Raw genomic sequence first — 19,733 nt, 5'->3', positions numbered from 1 at the left:
AGAACTGCTATGAGCCTGAGGCCAGGGCCCGCAGAAGGGGCTGGGGGTCAGGTCAAAGCATGACACCATGTAGGCCTAGAGGAATGGCAGCAAGCCGTGCGCATGAGCGAATGCAGTCTCCAGGGCCTGCTGCGTGACCTCTCTGTTCCCTCCTGTGCCTGGGAAGCTCAGACCTGTGCTGAAGCACTGTGTGACAGGCTGGAGAAGGCAAAGCAAAAGGAAGCCTTAAACTCATGTCCTCATCTTTGATGCAGATGTCTCTGGGATTGTAGGAGTGATGATGGAGAAAAGTTGCCTGTTTCTTGGGGCTGCCTCCGGCGCTTGCTCATTTCATCTTGAGAGCTGGGATGTAGCCCTGAAGTGTGAAAGAAGATTCTGACATCTCCTCATTTCAGGACAAGCAGGCGCCTTTTATACCTAAGCATAACCCAGAGTTACCTCTTCTCCTCTGATCGTTAGATCAGGTGACCCCCAATTTCATAGCCAGGTTGTGAGGACAACCTGTGTTCTACATTGTTGAATTGCCATTTTATTACTGTTTCTTGACCTCTATAATCTTCATATTAAATTATCTACTTGAAAATTAAGTAATAATTTCAAATATCAGATAATTTATTAGCTTACTTTGACTTTTGTTACTATTTCACTAGAGATAATGTTATGAAATAAAAAATGTTGAGGATCTGCTCCTTTTACAAATAGAACTTGTACTTAACTCAGACTTACCAAAAGGAGTGTGTGTGTGTTTAAACAGCTTTTTTAGTGTAATTGACATAAAAAAGTTGAGCAGAATTTTCGACGTTAAGTATGCATGTGAAACCATTATTGCAATTGAGATAAGGCAAATATCCATCAGCCCAGATATTTTCTCATGCCCTTTTGTGATTATGGCTGCCACTCCCCATCCCAGACAACCACTGGTCTGCTTTCTGTCCATAGAGATTAGTTTACACTTTTTAGAGTTTTATATAAATGTAATCATGCCGTATGTACTCTTAGGGAGGGGTTGGCTTCTTTCAATTAACATAACTGTTTTGAAATCCATTCATTTGTATGTTTCAATACTTCATTCCTTTTTATTGCAGACTAGTACTCCATCGTATAGACATACCACAGTTTATCTGTTTACCTGTTGATGGACATTTGAGTTGTTTCCAATTTTTGGCTATGAACATTTGTTTGCAAGTCTTGGTATGGAAATGTGCTTTCATTTCTCTTGGTTAAATACCTAGAAGTGAAGTGGCTGGGTCATATAGTAGATGCGTGTTAAGCTTTTTAAGAAATTGCCAAGCTGTCTTCCAAAATGGTTTGTACACCAGAGTAATACGGCCTCATAAAATGAGATGGAATGTATTCCTTCCTCTTGGACTTTCTTTAAGACATTGGTCAACACTAGGGGTCTGGCCTAACAGGCTTGTTTAAATGCCCAGCTCTGCTGTATCCCAAATGTGACTCCTCTGCCTCTGTTTCCTCATCTATTAAGGAGAGAAAAATGAAACTTTGTCCAGGAGGTTGTAGGGTTAGAAGAACCATTTCACATAAAATAATTGCGAAACAGTATTGTCTTCATAAATGGTAATTGTTATTACCGACCACATTTCAGTGAAATGGAGTTCCTGTTTCAGACATCCTGGCGAGGGAGGCTTTAACCAGATGGGTTTCTGAGGCAGCCCCTGGAGCCTGGTATGGCCAAGATTAAATGTTGCAATTCCTCTCACTCAGAGTATATCATCCGCTCCATTGCAAAATCACTCTCTCTCGCTCCTCTCCACCTGCATTCTTAGGTGGCTTCACTCGGCTGCTGTTGCCTGGGGTGTAACTTATATATGACTTCAGCTTTCCAGGTGCGTTGTGGGGTGGCACGCAGTCCCAGTGACTCACCCAGCTGGAAGCCACAGTGGGAAGATTCAGATCGAATCCCAGCCCAGTCTAGCCTCTCAGGCCGGGAACTGCCAGTGTCCTATTCCAGATCTAGCCTTGGGGACTGCAGCTTAGCTTTTTCTCTGCATTTAGAGGTTTTAGGCTCCCAACATAAAATGACATATGTCGTGTACCCATTATGACACAAATGCTGTTCTCAGCAGGCTTATACATAAACTGTCATATTAACCTTACAGTGCTTCAGGAGTTGCAAGTATTATTACCACCATTTTACAAACAAGTAAACTAGGCTCACAGGTGTTCAGTGGTTGGCCATGCTCAGGTTTTTCTCTAAGCCTTGTGCTCATTCCTTTTCACCATAGCACTTCATCACAGCAACTTCCAATCATTGTAAGTGTTTTTCCTGGAAAACTTAATATGAAAGATACAGATCTGTGAAAGATGCCTTTATAGGGATGCCTGCGTGGCTCAGTGTTTGAGCATCTGCCTTCAGCTCAGGTCATGATCCCGGGGTCCTGGGATTAAGTCCTGCTTTGGGCTCCCTGCAGGGAGCTTGTTTCTCCCTCTGCCTATGTCTCTGCCTCTCTCTCTGTGTCTCTTATGAATAAATAAATAAAATCTTTTTAAAAAAGATGCCTTTATAAGGAGAAGAACTTACCATGCTACCTTGAATTTTGGTATTTGGATGTGTTTTTTTTTTTTTTTTTCCAAAGGATGGTTTGGAATAGTCCCCTTTGTATGATTTGAATGCATTCCAGCATTGATATTATAGGTTGAGCCCATTTCCAGAAACAGGATTTATGGGAACACAGTTTATATTCTCACATGTTGGGCTTATCCAGGAGACCTAGGGTAATTTAATTTATTAATATTATGTTTATAGCTTTTTGTTTCCAGTATGACCAAAATGGATTATATGCATCTAGGACAGAAAAGCTCATGGGCCGGGGGGGGGGGGGGGTTTAAGATATTTATTTATTTATTTAAGAGAGATTGAGCCTGAGGAAGCATGAGCAGTGGGGAGGGGTAGAGGGAAAAGCAGAAATCCCTGCTGAGTAGGGAGTCCAGTGTGAGACCTGATCCCAGAACCCTAGGATCATGACCTGAGCTGAAGGCGGATGCTTAACTGAATGGGCCACCCAGGCGCCCTCACGGGAAGTCTTTTAATTCTCCCTTCCTGTTACAGGGATCTGTGTTAGAGTGCTCAGGAGAATAGAATTTGAATTGCTCAAGGTATTTTGTTTCATTTCCAGAAAAGAGGAACCATTCTGCATTGCTTGGAGTTAGCAGCTCACATTTCGGTTCTTCCAAACTGTGAAATGATTAAGGAAGGAGATTTCATGTATTGTTAATGCTGCCCAACAGTGTGTTTGCTGTTGTGTTCTGGCCAGTCATTAGGAGAGCTCTTCTTATGAGGTCCAAGTGGGCAGGAGCACAATCCACAGGAAGGAATGGCTTATCCATTTGACTAAACTGGACACTACTTAATGTTCTTAAGTCCTCGTACTACTTTAATTTTATACACGCTCCAATATTCACAGTTTACAGAAGTAAACGATGTTAATGCACAGTATAGAGAAGCTTCACTGTGACTTCTTTAGCATAGCCACTAATGACCCATTATTAAGTTACGTGTAAAGTTTTCCCTGATATAAGTGGAAACATTTGGAAGAACAAATTAAAGTCAGAAGTTGGGGGGAGGGGGATGGCAAGGTTCTTACCTTGCTCTTCACCAAAGAGCAAGACCACCAAGTTTGTTCTTGTCTCTTGCCTCTGAAAAGGGAACTCAGTAAAGCTGCTACTACTTAAGGAGATAACAACACAGGGTAGGCTGGGGAGCTGGGCTGGATTCAAATTCCCCTTGTGAGGGAAAAACCGTTCCTAAAAAAATTCTGTGTAGAGTTATATTTTGCTTTAAAATTCTAGACTTAACTTAAAAAAAAAAGATTTTATTTATTTATTCGTGAGAAACACACAGAGGCAGACATAGGTAGAAGGAGAAGCAGGCTCCCTGTGGGGAGCCTGATATGGGACTGGATCCCCGGACCCCAGGATCACGACCTGAGCCAAGGGCAGACACTCAACCACTGAGCCACCCAGGTGCCCCTAGACTTAACCTTTGTGTTCACTTAGCTTGGGGCTTCAAAGATATTTGATATTAAAAGAGAAGAACTTTTGATTCTTCAAGGGCAAAAGGATGACTTCAAAAAATATATTCCAGGCTTACAGAAGATTTTAGATAGTGACAGAAAATTTTAGAGCTATAAAGAACATTGCATATAAAATTGAATCCCTTATTCCTTTAAATTTTTCCTTCCCAGTGATGACCACTTGAAATTGTTTTTTTATAATTTCCATATGTGTTTTTATGTTTTTGCTAAATATAAACATATCCCTAAATAGTGTATGATTTTGCTTTGCATATATTTAAACTTTGTACAAATAACAGTATACTGGTCATATTCTTGAAACTACTTTTCACTGTCAATATATTGCACTTTTTAGAATCACCCATGTCAATCCATTTCACTCTATTCATTTTTTACAGGTATAGAGTATTTCTTTGTAAAAAATATACTATGTTTTTGTGTTTCTGCATAGATCTTTCTAATCATTAACCATTAACACTACAAAATAATGCAATACATAGTATTCTTGTATGTATTGGCCATCTTTAGCATGCAAAAGTTGCTCTCTAGTATAAATCTAAAGTGGAATTGCTGGGTTGTAGGATATGCACATCTTCAAATGCATTAAGTGCTTCTCCAAAATGATTATATCAACTTAGATTCCCAGAAGCAATATAAGAGAATTCTTGTCTTGTTCTGTGCCAATGCTTCAGGTCATCAGGCATTAGTTTTTGTCGATCTGCAATGTGAGATTTCTGAAACAATATATCACTATGGGTTTAACTTACATTCTTTTCCCCTCATTTCTAGTGAAGATGAGCATCATTTGTATTTTTATTGGCCATTTAATTTTATTCTTCAGCAAAATGTCCATTATCTTTTGCTCATTCTTCCACTGAGTGGGTTTTTTTTTTTTTCTGATGTGGAGTTGGTTCTTTTTGTTATATGTATACTAATACTTTGTGGTATATGTGTTACAAGTAGCTCCACCTAGGTGATGGCTTTTCTTTATTCTTAAATACTTTTAAATGCATGCAAAATTTAAATGTTAATACATGTAAATGTATCAAAGTTTTTCTGTTTGAGTGCCCTTTTGGCTTCTGATATAAAAATCAGGTTGAAAAAAATGTTATGTCCATAACAATTTCTGTCAATCACTGTGAGAGGTATACTAAACCAGTCCATTCTGTGGTTAAGGTTGAGCTTCATATAGCAAAAAACTAAATAAATAACAGCAACTTAAGCAAGATAGTCTGGACTTCATTTATGTGAAGGAGAAATCAAATTCTATACATGCCTGAGTGTCTAGGGCTGATGTAGCTCCCTCGTGAGCCTGGAGCATAGGATTTGGTTACTCCCTTCCCGTGGCTTTCAGGAATGGCACTTTCTTCCCTCTACTTCTATCACCTCTGAATGAGAGCCAGAGGCAAGTAGCAGAGAATGGCTGTGGGACTTAGGGCAGAATGTGAGTGATACAAGAGTCACATCTTTTTCCTGCACTAAGGAATCTTGTGTTCTCCACTAGGCAGGCATATTTTCACTGACTTCAAGTAGTATTTCACCCAACCAATATTTCAGAAATAGTTGTATCTTAGTTTTGGAATTTTTTTCAATAAATTAAGGCCTTATTATCCATACAGATTTGTTTTGTTATGGCCCACAGGTCCAACAGACTCCTTTTCCCAATAAACTCCATTCCTATTTTTTATATGCTTATGAAAATTTCCCTTTTCCCACCCATTCCCCTGACTTAACATTTCCAGTGATACCCACCCCTGTGATCCCTCACTGAGGCCTCTCACAGCTGGCTATCCCCATAATGCCATCTTCAGTGGACAGTCCAGATTGTGTGGTATCACCAAGATTCACGTTCTTGGATGCTTCCTGACACAGAATGAAATTTCCTTAATTACAGTCAGATTTCAGAATATTGCTGCATCTTTTTTTCTTCATCTGTTATCACAACCCGTTTCAAGATGATACATTGTTTTGAGGAGGTATATTGAGAATCTGGTGTATGTTAAAATATTTTTAGCTTATGTAATATAGAAGAGTTTTTTTTTCCTAAAAAAGATTTATTTTAATTTAGTTAATTAACATATAGTATATTAATAGTTTCAGAGGTAGAGTTCAGTGATTCATTGGTTGCGTATAACACCCAGTGCTCATCACATCACATACCCTCCTTAATGCCTCACACTCCTTCCCTACAGCAACCCTCAGTTTGTTTCCTATAGTTAAGAGTCTTTTGTGATTTGTCTCCCTATCTGATTTTGTCTTATTTTTTCCTCCCTTCCCCTATGACCTTCTGTTTTGTTTCTTAAATTCCACATATGAGTAAGATCATATGATAATGGTCTTTCTCTGACTTATTTCACTTAGCATAATACTCTCTAGTTCTATCCACATGTTGCAAATGGTAAGATTTCTGTTTTGTTGATGGCTGAGTAAGAAACCAGTTTTAGATTAAATGTTGATTCTATAACGTCTTTCCATAGAAAAGTTTTAAAATGTGTGTCTCCATGAAGAGAAAGGGAAAGGGAGAGAGAGAGAGGATGAATTTCTATGTTATGCATATTACTGGAATTCTTTTTGGTAATAACAGCACACATCATTGAAGACTGCTTATATGCCAAGCATGGTGCTTAGTATTTTATACAAATTACCATCCTCATGTCCTTCTGGCATGTGGAGTTACTAACCTCCATTTACAGGTGAAGACCCTGGGAAACTCAGTAATTTTCCCCCAGCAATACCTAGGTACCAGTGAACCAGACCCTCAATTCTAACTGAAGTATGGCTGCTTCCTACTTGGGTACTTGGGTACAGGCCAAGCCACTAAAACATTAACTCTGTATCTTTAGGTCATCACTGAGTGGTCTTCTCACATCATCCTTTAGGCAGCACCAAGAGTCATTGGCAGCAGAGAGAGAGCGGCGGCGGCAGGAGAGAGAAGAAAGGTTGCAGAGAATAGAACGGGAAGAAAGGAATAAATTCAAGTAAGAGGAATTTCAAGATTTTGTAAATAACAAATTGAAAATTAAAGCACATACTTTCCTGCTCTATATGATTACTTCTGGTCTTAAGGGTTTGGTAGTAATATGTTTGCTTTAGATTCTGTCTCTGTTTTTAAGGAACGGTAAGACATTCCTGAAATGGGCTAGCTCTGGCTTGTTATGGCCTTTTCCCTTTAACCATATGGCAGGAAGCACAGAAAGCCAGCCAAATACAATTAGGAATTTGTGTATTTTTGGGTTCTCCATTATCTAAAATGGTCTTATCCAGGCTTTCCTGAAGACAGAGAGCCTAATTGTCCTAACTTAATTTGTCATTTCCCCCTAAAGCTACTCATGTTTTATTCATATCCTACTGGATGCCAAAAGAAAATGCTTTTCCCACTTTCTGGTTTGCTTCTTTGCTCCCTGTATCAATCTTCAATATATTTTTTTGAACAATCCTCTCTCCTCGTCTGGAGGAGAAAGCCGTTCTGCCGATGACTCCCAACCCACTGATCTCTTTGGTCTCCCTCCAGCTCCAAGGCTGTGTTCCTGTCTCAGGCTGTCTGCCACCACTGCATCCAGTGCCGCTCCATTTCTCCTCCAGCTCCAGCTTGTGCACCTGTTCTCCCCAACCCCCTGGTCAACTTCCTTCTGCTTCTCTCTCCTGAGCTTCATGCTGTGCAGTGCTCTTTGGACACCTGCTGTGTCTTTCCTTACACATTTCATTCCTTCTACTCCTCCTTTCCCTGCTTCCTCTCCTCCTCCTCCTAATCTCTCCCCTTGTCATCTTTCCAGTCATCGCTGTGAGACCTTCTATGTTATTTCTTGTTTTCATTTCTCACCCCATCTTCACTTCCTGTTTCCTCAGTTCAATTTCTTTGGCAAACAATATTTCCTTCAGTTACTCCCACTTAAACCCACAAGAGTATAAAACATTGTCAATGAGGGTTTACAGGTGCAGTAATGTTTTTCCAGAACACACTGCAGATGGGTGCAGATGGATTTACTGAAAGTATAGCAGAGCATAGAAAATAAAGCCCAAGCTTTCTGGCTAGAGGAGCAGGAAAGGAGACCCAAGGAAGCCAGAAGATTATAGGAAAGTCACAAAGAGTAGAGAGATCAAGTGAGCACTCCTGAGCTCGTTTCCAGTTTGTGCACATGTGGCTTAAAACCTAAAGAATATAGTATAGACTTTGAGAACTAAATACAGAGTGGACCACACTCAGTTCGCAGACTGGCCACTGGGTGGGTGCACACAAGGGTTTGATTTGTTAAAAAATCATTTTTGACAAAATGATGTTAAAAAATCATTTTTAACAAAATCATTTTAACAAATCATTAAAAAATATTTGAAAACTGAGTTAATATTTTAGCCAACGTCAGAGGCAGTCAGAACTTGCAGGCTGAACCTAACCTTGTTGATGGCCTGCTAAAGGAAAATAAGATTCTTCATAGAATTCAAGCAAGACCCAGAGTCTCCTTTCAAAATATTTAAAATGTTCTGAATGCAATCCAGAGTAACTTATCACACACAAAAAATCCAGGAGAATCTTAAAGGAATAAGAGAATCAAAATATGCTAACTGTAAAAGGACATAGATGTCATTATCAGACAAAGACTGTAAAAGCAGCTACTATAAACGTGTTATAAAAAGTAAAGGCAAATACTTTCGAAGCTAATGAAAAGATAAGGCTCTGCAAAGAAAAGCTATAAAGAATCAAAAGGAAATACATATAGAACTGAAAAATACAGTAATCAAAATAAAAATTCATTGGATGGGTTCAGTAGCAGAATGGAGATGAAAGAAGAAAGAGTCAGTAAATTGGAAGATAGAACAATAGAAATATTATCCAATCCAAAAAATGAAGCAAAACATTAGGGAAAATGTACAGTCTCTCAGGGACCTATAGGAAAATAACAGAGTGCCTTGCATTCATGTAGTTAGAGTTCCAGAAGAACAGGACAAGAATGCACTGTACTATATATTAAACTGTATGTATGTATGTAGGCAGAGACTGTGCTTGTAACTATCAATATTTGCTCTTGGTCCAAGTGGGTCTCACTTCTCATTTAAGACACCAAGAGATCCTGGCAAGACCCTGTCCAAGAAGGACTGCTGATCATTAGGACAGACCACATACAACTATTAATTATGATGACTCTAATTCCTTCCTAAAAGTCTTAGGATGTAAATGAAAAGAAATTCAAAAAGGAAATAGGAAAAGCTTTATCAGGTAGTCCCTGGGATTACCCAAATGCCTGACCTTTCTTCAGGCATTTTACTGATTTAAGTTATCCAGGCTTCTTGTACTTTTTTTCCTGCAAAACATCCTTATCTATTGTTATTGTTGTTGAATGTGGTCTTAAGCTTCCTGGGTTATGGGACATATTATTTCTAGTGTGGAAAATGATGAGGACAGGTGCTTATAAATGATAACAAATCTGGGTCTTTGTTGCATTTTCTCCTTCTCCTAATCTGCTTTAGTTACTCTAACTTACTGCCCCTTTCTATCCTGTTGCCAGTGCTTGGAGGGGTAGCATTCTTCAGCTACATTGTGAAGTCCAGTTTAGAAAACATGAAGTCATAGTTTTTCAGGAAAATAAGTGGTCCACTGAGAAGTGGCTGATCTTAAGTCTTAAACTTAGATTCAAGCTGGAATCTCACCAGCAGGAGCAGAACAACAAACATTAGAGTTGGACAAAGTTTGGCAACTCATGAGTGCAGACAAGAGGATGCACAGAGTGAGAGCTTCCCATGATCCCTGCCTAGAAACTGAGAATGTGAGGGGTGCAGAGAAAGAATCCTGCACTATGGGATGAATGTCCAAACTATAGAGTGCAACATGAAATGGCCACGATGCCTGGACTCACCCAGATGTAATTCTTGAGATGAAAGTCGTGGAGCCTACCAGACCTTGATTGGATGTTACTCGTCTCTGAAAGCTCTTGCTTGTTTGTAGTTGCCATATGTCACGTATGTACTGTTTCATATTTTAAAAAGCTTTTTTTCTTTTCCCCTCTCCCCTCATATACCTAAACTCTTCTTTCTTTACTTAGTAGAATCTCCCATGTTCTCATCCTGGTGCTTTTATAGGAAATCCGTTATATTTAGTACTTTTAAAGTGTAGTACCTTGATATTTGTTGTTGATTTTTAAAAAAATCGAATACAATTATTTTCCATTTCTGAGGCAATAGAGTTTTTCGTGATACACTGTTAATAATTCTTGGCAATTTCATGAGCATCTAATTCTGTTATTTTCCTTCCCTATTTTGTTTCTTCTGCATATTTCCATTAGCCGAGAGTATTTAGACAAAAGAGAAGAGCAAAGACAAGCAAGAGAAGAAAGGTGTGTATATTTCTTCTTTCCCATTGAAACCAAATGGCACTTGACTTTGCATCCTTAACCAAGCATGCTGAGGAAACTGTGCTAATTAAAATAAATAGCTTCACTAAAGATGCCTAAGACTTTGGGTAACTGGTATTTTGTAGAATAGAGTGTCCTAGTTATCTAAATTTTCCATGAAAGTTTAGATTTACTATTTAATGCCATCATGGTGTGAGACAAATGCCTGTTCCTGCGACTCCTCTCCAAATGAGCACATTAGTTTAACATATTGACATATGGTGATAACCTGAACTACCACTACTGAGCCTAGGGTAGATATCCCTCTTGTGTGCTTCCAGATCACTCGTTCAGTATTCCTTTAACAAATGTTTTTGTTTTGTTTTTTAAGATTTTATTTATTTATTCATGAGAGACACACAGAGAGGGGCAGAGACACAGGCAGAGGGAGAAGCAGGCTCCCTGTGGGAAGCCTGATTCAGGACTTGATCCCAGGACCCCGGGATCACCACCTGAGCCAAAGATAGATGCTCAACCACTGAGCCACCCAGGTGCCTCCCTTTAACAAATATTTGAATGCACACACCATGCCAGGCACTGACTGAGGCAGCAAACATTCCTGAGACTCTTGCAGGATAAAGCTGATTACTTACCTGTCTCCCTACTAACTATTCTCAGTTCCAGGCTGGCAGGAACCATGTCACGTTTTCCTTGTTGTTCCAATGCCCTTCATAGTGCTTGGCACACAGTAGGCACTTAAGAAGGTTATATGGAATAAATGAGCAAATGAACCAACAGCTTTATATAAAATATTAAGCTGTAAACTATTTTGTTTTTTCAATGGCACCATGCTTTGAATCCCACTAAAATATACAAAGTGAATGTATTCTATGTCTGATAAACTAAGCAAAAGAAACTCGTTTTGGAAGTAAACCGGCCTGTTTTGACCCTGGAGTTATTCCCTCTACCACCAGATGGCGGTAGTACACGGAGCAATGGAAAGGCTGATTTCATACTATAGCCAGTTGAGAACCTCACCATCTATGAACTATGCCAATAAGTGGAACTTTGCTGACTTTTCTAGACACCTTCAGCTAAGTAGTTCAAGACAGTCTGAGGGGAGAGAAGAATGGAGTATGCCTGTGTTCAATTAAAAAAATAGATGCTTAGGTCAGCCTTATAAACAAAACTATGGCATTGCTTTAATTCCAGTGTTTTATTAGATTATTGTCATCATAATAACCAGTTGTGGCCAGCAAATTTAGAGTAAAAGAAACAAGAAACTTTTTTTTTCTAATTCATACCCATTTTTGACATTGGAGAACATAGACTTTTACTGAAAATGTTGCCGACTTTATGCCCAGGCTTAAGAAACCAAATTTTATTTTCATTTTTAACTTTCCCTCCAGATTCTGCTTTTTTTTTTTTTTTTTTTTTTTTTTTTTTTTTTTTTTTTTTTAGCTTTTGACAACTTGACTGTCAAGTTATGTCTGCATAAGCAAGGCTTAAAAGTTTCTGGGGAGATACTGAAGTCTCTACTGGTTTCAGACTGATTTAAAAATTTTCCCAAACCACTGAAGGCTACCTCTTTCTGGATATCAAAGCACAGCATCACTAATGTGGTGGAAAACCTATACATAGGGGTGTTTGCCACTCATTTCCTGGCGCTTCTTGTTCTGACATCAGTCCTTGCCCCTTGCCATCCATCTGCCGGGGCCTTCTTCACTGGTGCAGGGGTGGGCTCTCCATGGCCTCATGTGGGCCCCATCTCTGCTTACATGGAGCACTGTGGAAGCAGCCAAGAATTTCCCTTTGGTTTGGACCAACCACTTTTCTTGGTTAGTTGGCTTCTTAAATTACCTGGTGAAGAAAGGAGAGAGAAATATAAACATTTGTTCCTGTTTGGAAAGTTGTTGGGGATTTCTGGTTGACCAGGAAAAGAGAAGATTTCCAAATATAATGGGATTCAGAAATGGATGGAGAAAATGGAGATCAGAGGTGGAAAGACGTTCAGAAATAAGGAAGAGGACTCCATCTAGAAATGTAAAAGAGAAAACAAAATTGTTTGTTTGTTTAAAGAGAGAGAGAGAAAGCAGTGGGAAGGGCAGAGAGAGAGGAAGAGAGAGACTTAACCAGACTCCCCACTGAGCATGAAGCCCCACAGGGGCTCGATCTCATGACCCTGAGATCACTACTGAAGCCAAAAACCAACAGAAACTTAACCAACTGCACTACTCAGGCACCCCTAGGAACTCTTGGTAGAGCCAGGTATGTTTGTTGGGTCCTATGTCTCTTACTCTAAATGCAATGACTCAGAGAAAAATGACCGGAGTCATAGCAGAGAGTTTTTTGAGGTTTGTATCATCTAGTGCAATGTGGTTTTGCTATTTTGAGGTGTAATGGTCATCCAGGCACATTTGGTTTTATGTTGATTTATTTCATATTATCTCATTCTGTAATCTCCGGCAAACTATTCTATTGACAATGGTGCAGACCCAGAATAAGATTCTATTGAGGTGATACTTCTATTTTTTTTTTAATATTAGAAGAAAGGCTCTATCTGATCATGATGAAGTAACATTCACAAATAATCTTTTTAAAGGAATAAGAAGGAATGAGATCCAGGCTGAGCATATGTTGGGGTAGGGTCAGGGCAGAGATTAGTCTGAAGGGAATGGCATAGGAAATGCCTATGGGAAGCAGAGGTTATGGGAACAGAGTGCAAGAGGAAAGGTCAGGACTGGGCTAGGATTTGGGAAATTAGGCATGAAAGTGATCAGTGAAGCAGTAAGAGAGGATTTTGAGCATTGCTTAACAGGTCTGAAGACAGAGTAGAACTTAGAAGGAGCCAGATTTCAGTTTAATGTAAGGGAGAGTTCCCAAGTAGGAGAGTGGCAGGAAAAGCCATCTGTAAGTAGGTTTAGGTTAGTCTAAAGTCAACAGAGTTTCCATAGGGCCCTTTGTATGTCCCGGACTGCCATACCAGCCCCTGCAGCCCGTGACCTTGGCGGATGTGTGAATTCATTCCTAAGGTTTGTTTGCCTATCTCTCCCATTGAACTGTGAGCTCCACGAGGATGGGGATTTTCTTGTTTATTATTAAATTTCTAGTACCTATGGCAGCTCTTAGCATATGGCAGGCACTTGACAATTTTTCAATAAATAATGAAAAGATGAATGAATAAACAAAAATATGGACGGAAGTAGGATAAATGGAAATGTTTAGATGAAAGTGGGAAAGGTGAGAAGTCTTTTCTTAAGGCTGTGGTCTGTGGATAGAAAACCCAGTACCTTGTACACAGAAAATTTCAGGGGAGTCTATCAGTTGGGGGGCTGTGTTGCAAAGCCACAGGGACATATGACCATCATCTCATGGGCTGCTGGGCTCCAGGGATCAAGTACTACTCAGCCTCTAAGTGACTCAGGGTGTGTCTGTAAGGGAAGGTTGTGACATGGGGTGAGCTTCCTCCACAGGGACTGCCAGAGGTTGCCATGGGTAAGGAGGGGTTGCTAAGCTGTACAGCTCTAAATGCCAGGTGGCTTAGCGCTTCCCAAGCATGTTGGTTCCCCTCACCACTCTGGCCCATTGCAGATGGACACTGGCACTGCTTTTCACAAAGATTTAGTGACTCTTGACCTCGGTGCCCCCTTGTCTGTGCCATTTTAAAATGTCTTTAATTGTAGGGCCACCTGGGTGGCTCAGTCTGTTAAGTATTCGACTCTTGGTTTTGGCTCAGGTCATGATCTCAGGGTCATGAGGCTCCACAAAGTGTTTGGAGCCTGCTTAAGATTCCCCCTCCCTCTCTTTCTGCCCACCGTCCCCACTCACATGCAAATGTGCATGCATGCTCTCTCTCTAAAAAATAGTCTTTAATTGTGGCAAAATACACATTACACCAGATTTACCATTTTAACCATTGTAAGTGTACAATTCAGGAGTGTTAGGTATGGTCCTATTGCTGTGTGATCCATCTCCAGAACTCATTTCATCTTGTAAAACTGAAACTTTATACCCAGCTAAAGAGTCCCCAGACCCCCTCCTTGTCATGATTGTCTACCAGATAAATCTCAGAATTCATATTAAATCCTTGACTCTTCCCATGTCCTCTGGGTCCTCGAGGATGGCGTCTATGAGACAGAGTGTGTACAGGAAACCTTTGAGTCATATCTATCCAGAATTTGGATGAGCATCCCTTGCAAAGTGGGTTGAACCCTTTGGCTGCCCACACATACCTGCTAGTCTGGCTGCCCGCAGGTAGGGGTATGGAGAGACCAGGTCCAGTGCTGGGCTGCCTGAAATGAAGGTCATAAATGGGTTGTCCTCCTGGCCTGAAGCCTTGGACCTACATCGGTCTCCTTGTCTGCACTTCATTCCTTGGCTGCCCCTTTCTCCTGTTCCAGAAGGCTTGGACTCAGCGTGTGGATGCCTTCCAAACCCCTCCTGGGCTCGCAGCTTTCCTGGCCTTGAGTGTGCCATCACCTCATTTAGAACATGCCTTCTGTTGGGCCTCTGACTCTTCCCCTCAAGGTCACTTTCCTCCAAGATTCCATAGCCAGGTGATTTTCCTTGCTGGTCCAAGTGAAGCTCAGAAATAGCTCTCCTACCTTTTGAGAGGTGACGTTGTTGGCAAGGACAGTCCAGAGTTTCTAGAGCTTTCTGTTCCTTCACCCTGTAGCTGTGAGGCAGCTGCTCCTCCAAACCATGCCCCAGACCTTTGTGTATGTAGACCCCATCACATCATGTCTTTTATCAGAGATTCCCCGTGAGAGGAAGCTCACTCCCCGCGAAAGTGTAATCCGTGTACTCACCATCCTGGGTGCCCACTGCTGCAAGGAGACCTCTGCAGGCAGGGTGCTGCCTCTCAGGCTCCTCGTTGCATGCCTTGCCCGCTTCGCCTGGGCCGGCAAATGCAAGGCGCCGAGGGAAAGAACAAAGGATGGTAATCTTCTGTTCTCAGAAATCCTATTATCTGCTTGTTGAGAACAGACACACACATGTGAAAAGACGGCTAAATATGCCAGGCAGTAAATGTAAAATGCCATCTGAGTTGAATGGACTACATATCCGACATGAGTTCAGAGGCAAGGCCAAGATCACTTCCAGCTGTGGTGGTCAAGGCAGGCCTCACTGAGGGAGACACGCGTGCAAGCCTGGGCTGCGGGGCAGATTGCCTTTGGACCAGCAGGGAGAAGGGGTGATGACCACGGACGTGGGGGAGCCACACCCACCTTACGGATGCATGAAGAAATGCATGCTTTCTAAAGGGTTCCTGGTGCGCTCTGCCTTTCTTATGCGGGTGACTCAGGAATGCTGTGTGCCGTGTTGGGGGAGGGCTTTGGTGGGCTAGAGTTGGGAGGCTTGCCCATTGGGAAGGAACTGAGGCAGTGGATCTGGAGGGTGTGAGTGAGGGTCTTCAATAACCTGTTCCAAAGTTTAGTGGTTGGTAAGACAGAAACCTGCTACAACTGAATTCGTAAATTTATTTCTGAACAAATGATGGTGGGTAAAATTAGCAGACATCTGGAAGAGGCACATATTTCAAAGTTATTTTGGTCTGATCTATAAAGCGCACTATGAGGAATATGATTGGTAGCTGGTCTTAATAAACAGTTAGTGGGTTCTGCCTGCCTGAAATGCAAAACAGATGTATCTTTGTTCTTTTAAACTGACTTTGATGAATAAACTATATGTGACGTCAGGTCCCAGCTATTGGATGTCTGAGCCCTACTCAGAAATATTTTAGAATATAAAAAAGTTTCCATGGTCGACACTGAGAGAACAAAGTGAATTCCAGTCGCATTGCTGTTAGCATTGAAGCAGGTTCAGAAATCCAGGGAGGGCTTCGTCCAACAACCCCTTTTGGTATTTTGGGGGCATTGTTTCTCTCCGCCGCACCAAGGCACCCTCCCATCTCACAGCTGCAGGCTCTGAGTGCGTGTGGTTTTCAGCTGTCACTGCTGGGGCTTTGTAATGGGCATTATTGCTGTTTTGCTTATTTGTACAAATGTTTCCTAAAAGAGCAAAATCGGATTCTGCAGCAGTGATCCAGTATCTGGAGACTGTGTGATGTTGCCATTTCTCCCAATTTGTTTGGTTATGAATGATGCGGGGTTTTTAATCATTAGCATCTTGGCTTTGCTGGCTGTTTTTGGCAGACTGGCCCTCCAGCCAGCCCTGTGCTGTGCTCTGTGCATCAGGAAACCAGCTCACTCTGCAGGTGTTTCAGCCATAAACAAGCATCGGCCACGGGCTCCTCTTTCTTTTTACGGAAACCCTTTGGAATTTAACTTTCAGATACAAATACTTGGAGCAGTTGGCAGCGGAGGCACACGAGAAAGAACTGAGGAGCCGGAGTGCGAGCCGGGGCAGAGGTGACCTCTCCTTGGACCTGACCTCCCCAGCGGCCCCTGCCTCCCCGACCCCTCTGCACCGCAGCCCTCCCTCTCTAGACTCACAAGAGGCTCTTGAGGGATCCTCCTCCTCTCCAGGAACACCTCAGCATCCCCAAGGTGAGTGCTGGGAGAGTGGAGGGAACACCCATGGGGTAATTCCTGTTCGGCTTCTGGGCAGTAGGGACCATTACTACATGCAAACTGGTACCAAGTGGCAACTAAGAGTAAACTCCAGGCAACACATAAACCAGCTGCCTTCAGAACCACTTCTGTTAAAGCAGAATTACGTATGAAGATTGTCAATGCATAGTCATTGAGAAGGGAGCATATTGAAATTAAGGCTTAGTTGGCCATTTCTTCCCAAATCAAAGAGTATTAACTTAGTTCTCTATAATTTGGATATTATTTATTTATTGGCTCTGCCCAATAAGGTGGCCGCTTTAAATTGTCCTGACCCCAGGAATTGTGGGTCTGTTTTAAATTAAACTGTTGGAGAATAAAATGAATCAAAGCAAGCAAGAAAAAAAAAATGTGGACCTAGTGGAAATAGAAGTTAAACCCTGAAGCAGGAAAAAGAGAAGATAGTAGCGATTACTGGCGCGTGTGGTGTGGGTGTAGATGCTTGTGTGCAGACAGACAGGCTCTCCCTGGAGAAATTGTCTGTCATCTTAGCTTTATTTGGAGAAAAACAGTGCTGAATGCTGCAGCCTGAGAACATCAGCTGTTTCCCTGATTGCTCCGAGAACGGCGAGTCGGTTTTCTCTCACATTAACAGAGAGGATGGGTCTTGGGCACTGCCGTCTACACTGCTGAGCCTGCAGCTAGCACTATTCAGTTTGACTGGGTGTTATGGCTTGCAGCCTGACCGAGGCTTGGCCAGCTGAAGACAGCAGAGAAGCCCAACTTTTAACTCTCCGAGAGCTGACTAAATATGGCGTAAAGTTTCAGTTCCACAAGGCAGGACTGCATGACCTCAGCAGAACTGGACGTGACAGAGCAATCTTGTCTGTCCAATTCTTCGCGGGCTCTCCAAGCCCTGGGGCTCATTCTGCAGGAGCGGGCTGGGTTCACCGCTGCCTTCCATCACGTCCAGTGCCTGCCGGTCCCCGAGCCATGGCAGATGGTCCCAGGCAGATGGCCCAGTCATAGAGGAGTAACGTCGGTCTTCAAATCCTGAGACTCAAAGAGTCAGGAAAACAGACTGTTCCCTGACTGCCCTGTGCTTTCCAGACCCTGCCTGGTATCCCCGCTCTATCTGAATTGTGGTATTTGCAGAGGCGATAGGAAAAACATTCCCCTGCAAAGTTGTGGGTCAGCACTTAATCTTGGGGCTTTGCACTCTAAGAGTTGTACCCTCTCCAGTTTACAGAAGGGTTGTCTAAACAGCCCCAAGCCTAAAGGGAATCGTCGGTCTCTGTGAATACTGTTTGTTCTCAGAACTTAATCTTCTTGATGCCTGTCACGGAAAGATAGGCCCTTAAGTACTTTGCCCAGCGATGGTCACTTTTGAGGCTGTTCTACCCAATTAAAAAGGCAGAATATATATATTTTCAAAGATTTTATTTATTTATTTGAGAGAGAGAGAGCGCGCAGGAGCAGGGGGTGGGGCAGAGGGAGAGGGAGAAGCAGACTCCCCACCCAGCAGGGAGCTCCAAGCAGGACTCGATCCCAGGACCATGACCTGAGCCAGAGGCAGACACTCAACCGACTGAGCCACCCAGGTGCCCAAAAAGGCAGAATATTTTAAACTTCAATAAGAACACAGGAAATACTTATTTGGGGTACATGCAGTATGCACTGGAGGGAAATATTTTTTAATTTTAAGATATAAATTTATTAATACTGTGAATCTAAGTTTTGTTTTCATAAATTTATTTTTTATTCGTGTTCAATTTGCCAATATATAGAACAACACCCAGTGCTCATCCCTTCAAGTGCCCACCTCAGTGCCTGTCACCCAGTCACCTCCACCCCTCGCCCACCTCCCCTTCCACCACCCCTAGTTCGTTTCTCAGAGTTAGGAGTCTCTCATGTTCTGTCTCCCTTTCTGATATTTCCCACTCATTTTTTTCTCCTTTCCCCTTAATTCCCTTTCACTATTTTTTATATTCCCCAAATGAATGAGAACATATAATGTTTGTCCTTCTCCGATTGACTTACTTCACTCAGCATAATACCCTCCAGTTCCATCCACGTCTAAGCAAATGGTGGGTATTTGTCGTTTCTAATGGCTGAGTAATATTCCATTGTATACATAAACCACACCTTCTTTAGCACTAGAGAGAAATTAAGTTATTTCAGTATGCTTTCAGAAAGACCGTGTCATTTTCCTCTCCGGAGAGGGAACTCCTAGAAACTGAGAGAATGTTTGAGTGAAATCACCCCACATGCATCTGAAATAGGAATTCCGGGCTTGAAATGAGATATAATTACAAATTAAGGAAATAGCACCGTATGATGTTTGCTTTGTTCAAATAAAACCAGAGCAGTGGTTCTTGTGGTATCTGGAAAAGTGGTCTGTTGTACGTTAAGTAATTCTCCAAATCAATCGGAACCAGCAAAGTAACCTAATGTCTGTGTCCTGATACATCACTGAATTATACAGTTGGCAATCATAAGCCTATAAGAAGAAATGCTGTGGGAGGATTGTCTCAGAAAGGTGCTGAGACTTCCTGCTGCTTTGGAGACCTTTGCCCTCATGGCAGAAACACAAAGGTGGAATGGCAGCAGGGTTTTCCTCAGCCTAGCTTGCGATCGTTCTCTGAGACATTCTGCTAACATCCAATTAATAGTCTGTTTTTGTTTTTTTTTTTTTTAAACCAGGTCCCGTTTTTAAATGCTCAAAGTAACTGTTTGCTTGTCCCTAACATTTACCATAGCCCAACATCTGGGAGAATAAAAAAATCTAATCACACATCCAGATGTTTGTCCTACTCCAAACACCTGGCACTATGGGATCCAAACGTGCCCGGGGTTGACTGACTTCT

General features: G+C 41.9%; 1 protein-coding gene across 18 annotated transcripts in view; it reads left to right on the top strand.

Annotated features, from left to right (window-relative positions):
* The window catches only part of FHOD3 (formin homology 2 domain containing 3), a 464,819-nt gene that overhangs the window by 362,919 nt on the left and 82,167 nt on the right, over positions 1-19,733 (top strand). For 14 of the 18 annotated variants that reach the window (XM_025429108.3, XM_025429100.3, XM_025429109.3 and 11 more), the window contains 3 exons: positions 6,875-7,009; positions 10,307-10,357; positions 16,649-16,863. In XM_025429108.3, the coding sequence (XP_025284893.1) occupies positions 6,875-7,009; positions 10,307-10,357; positions 16,649-16,863 (401 nt within the window). The remainder of the gene's footprint in view (positions 1-6,874; positions 7,010-10,306; positions 10,358-16,648; positions 16,864-19,733) is intronic. The other 4 variants (XM_035718891.2, XM_049112684.1, XM_049112683.1 and 1 more) reach the window with 1 other exon arrangement.

This window comes from Canis lupus, chromosome 7 (genome assembly GCF_003254725.2).
Source record: "Canis lupus dingo isolate Sandy chromosome 7, ASM325472v2, whole genome shotgun sequence".
NCBI lineage: Eukaryota > Metazoa > Chordata > Mammalia > Carnivora > Canidae > Canis > Canis lupus.
This window is presented reverse-complemented; position numbering and strand designations above follow the sequence as displayed.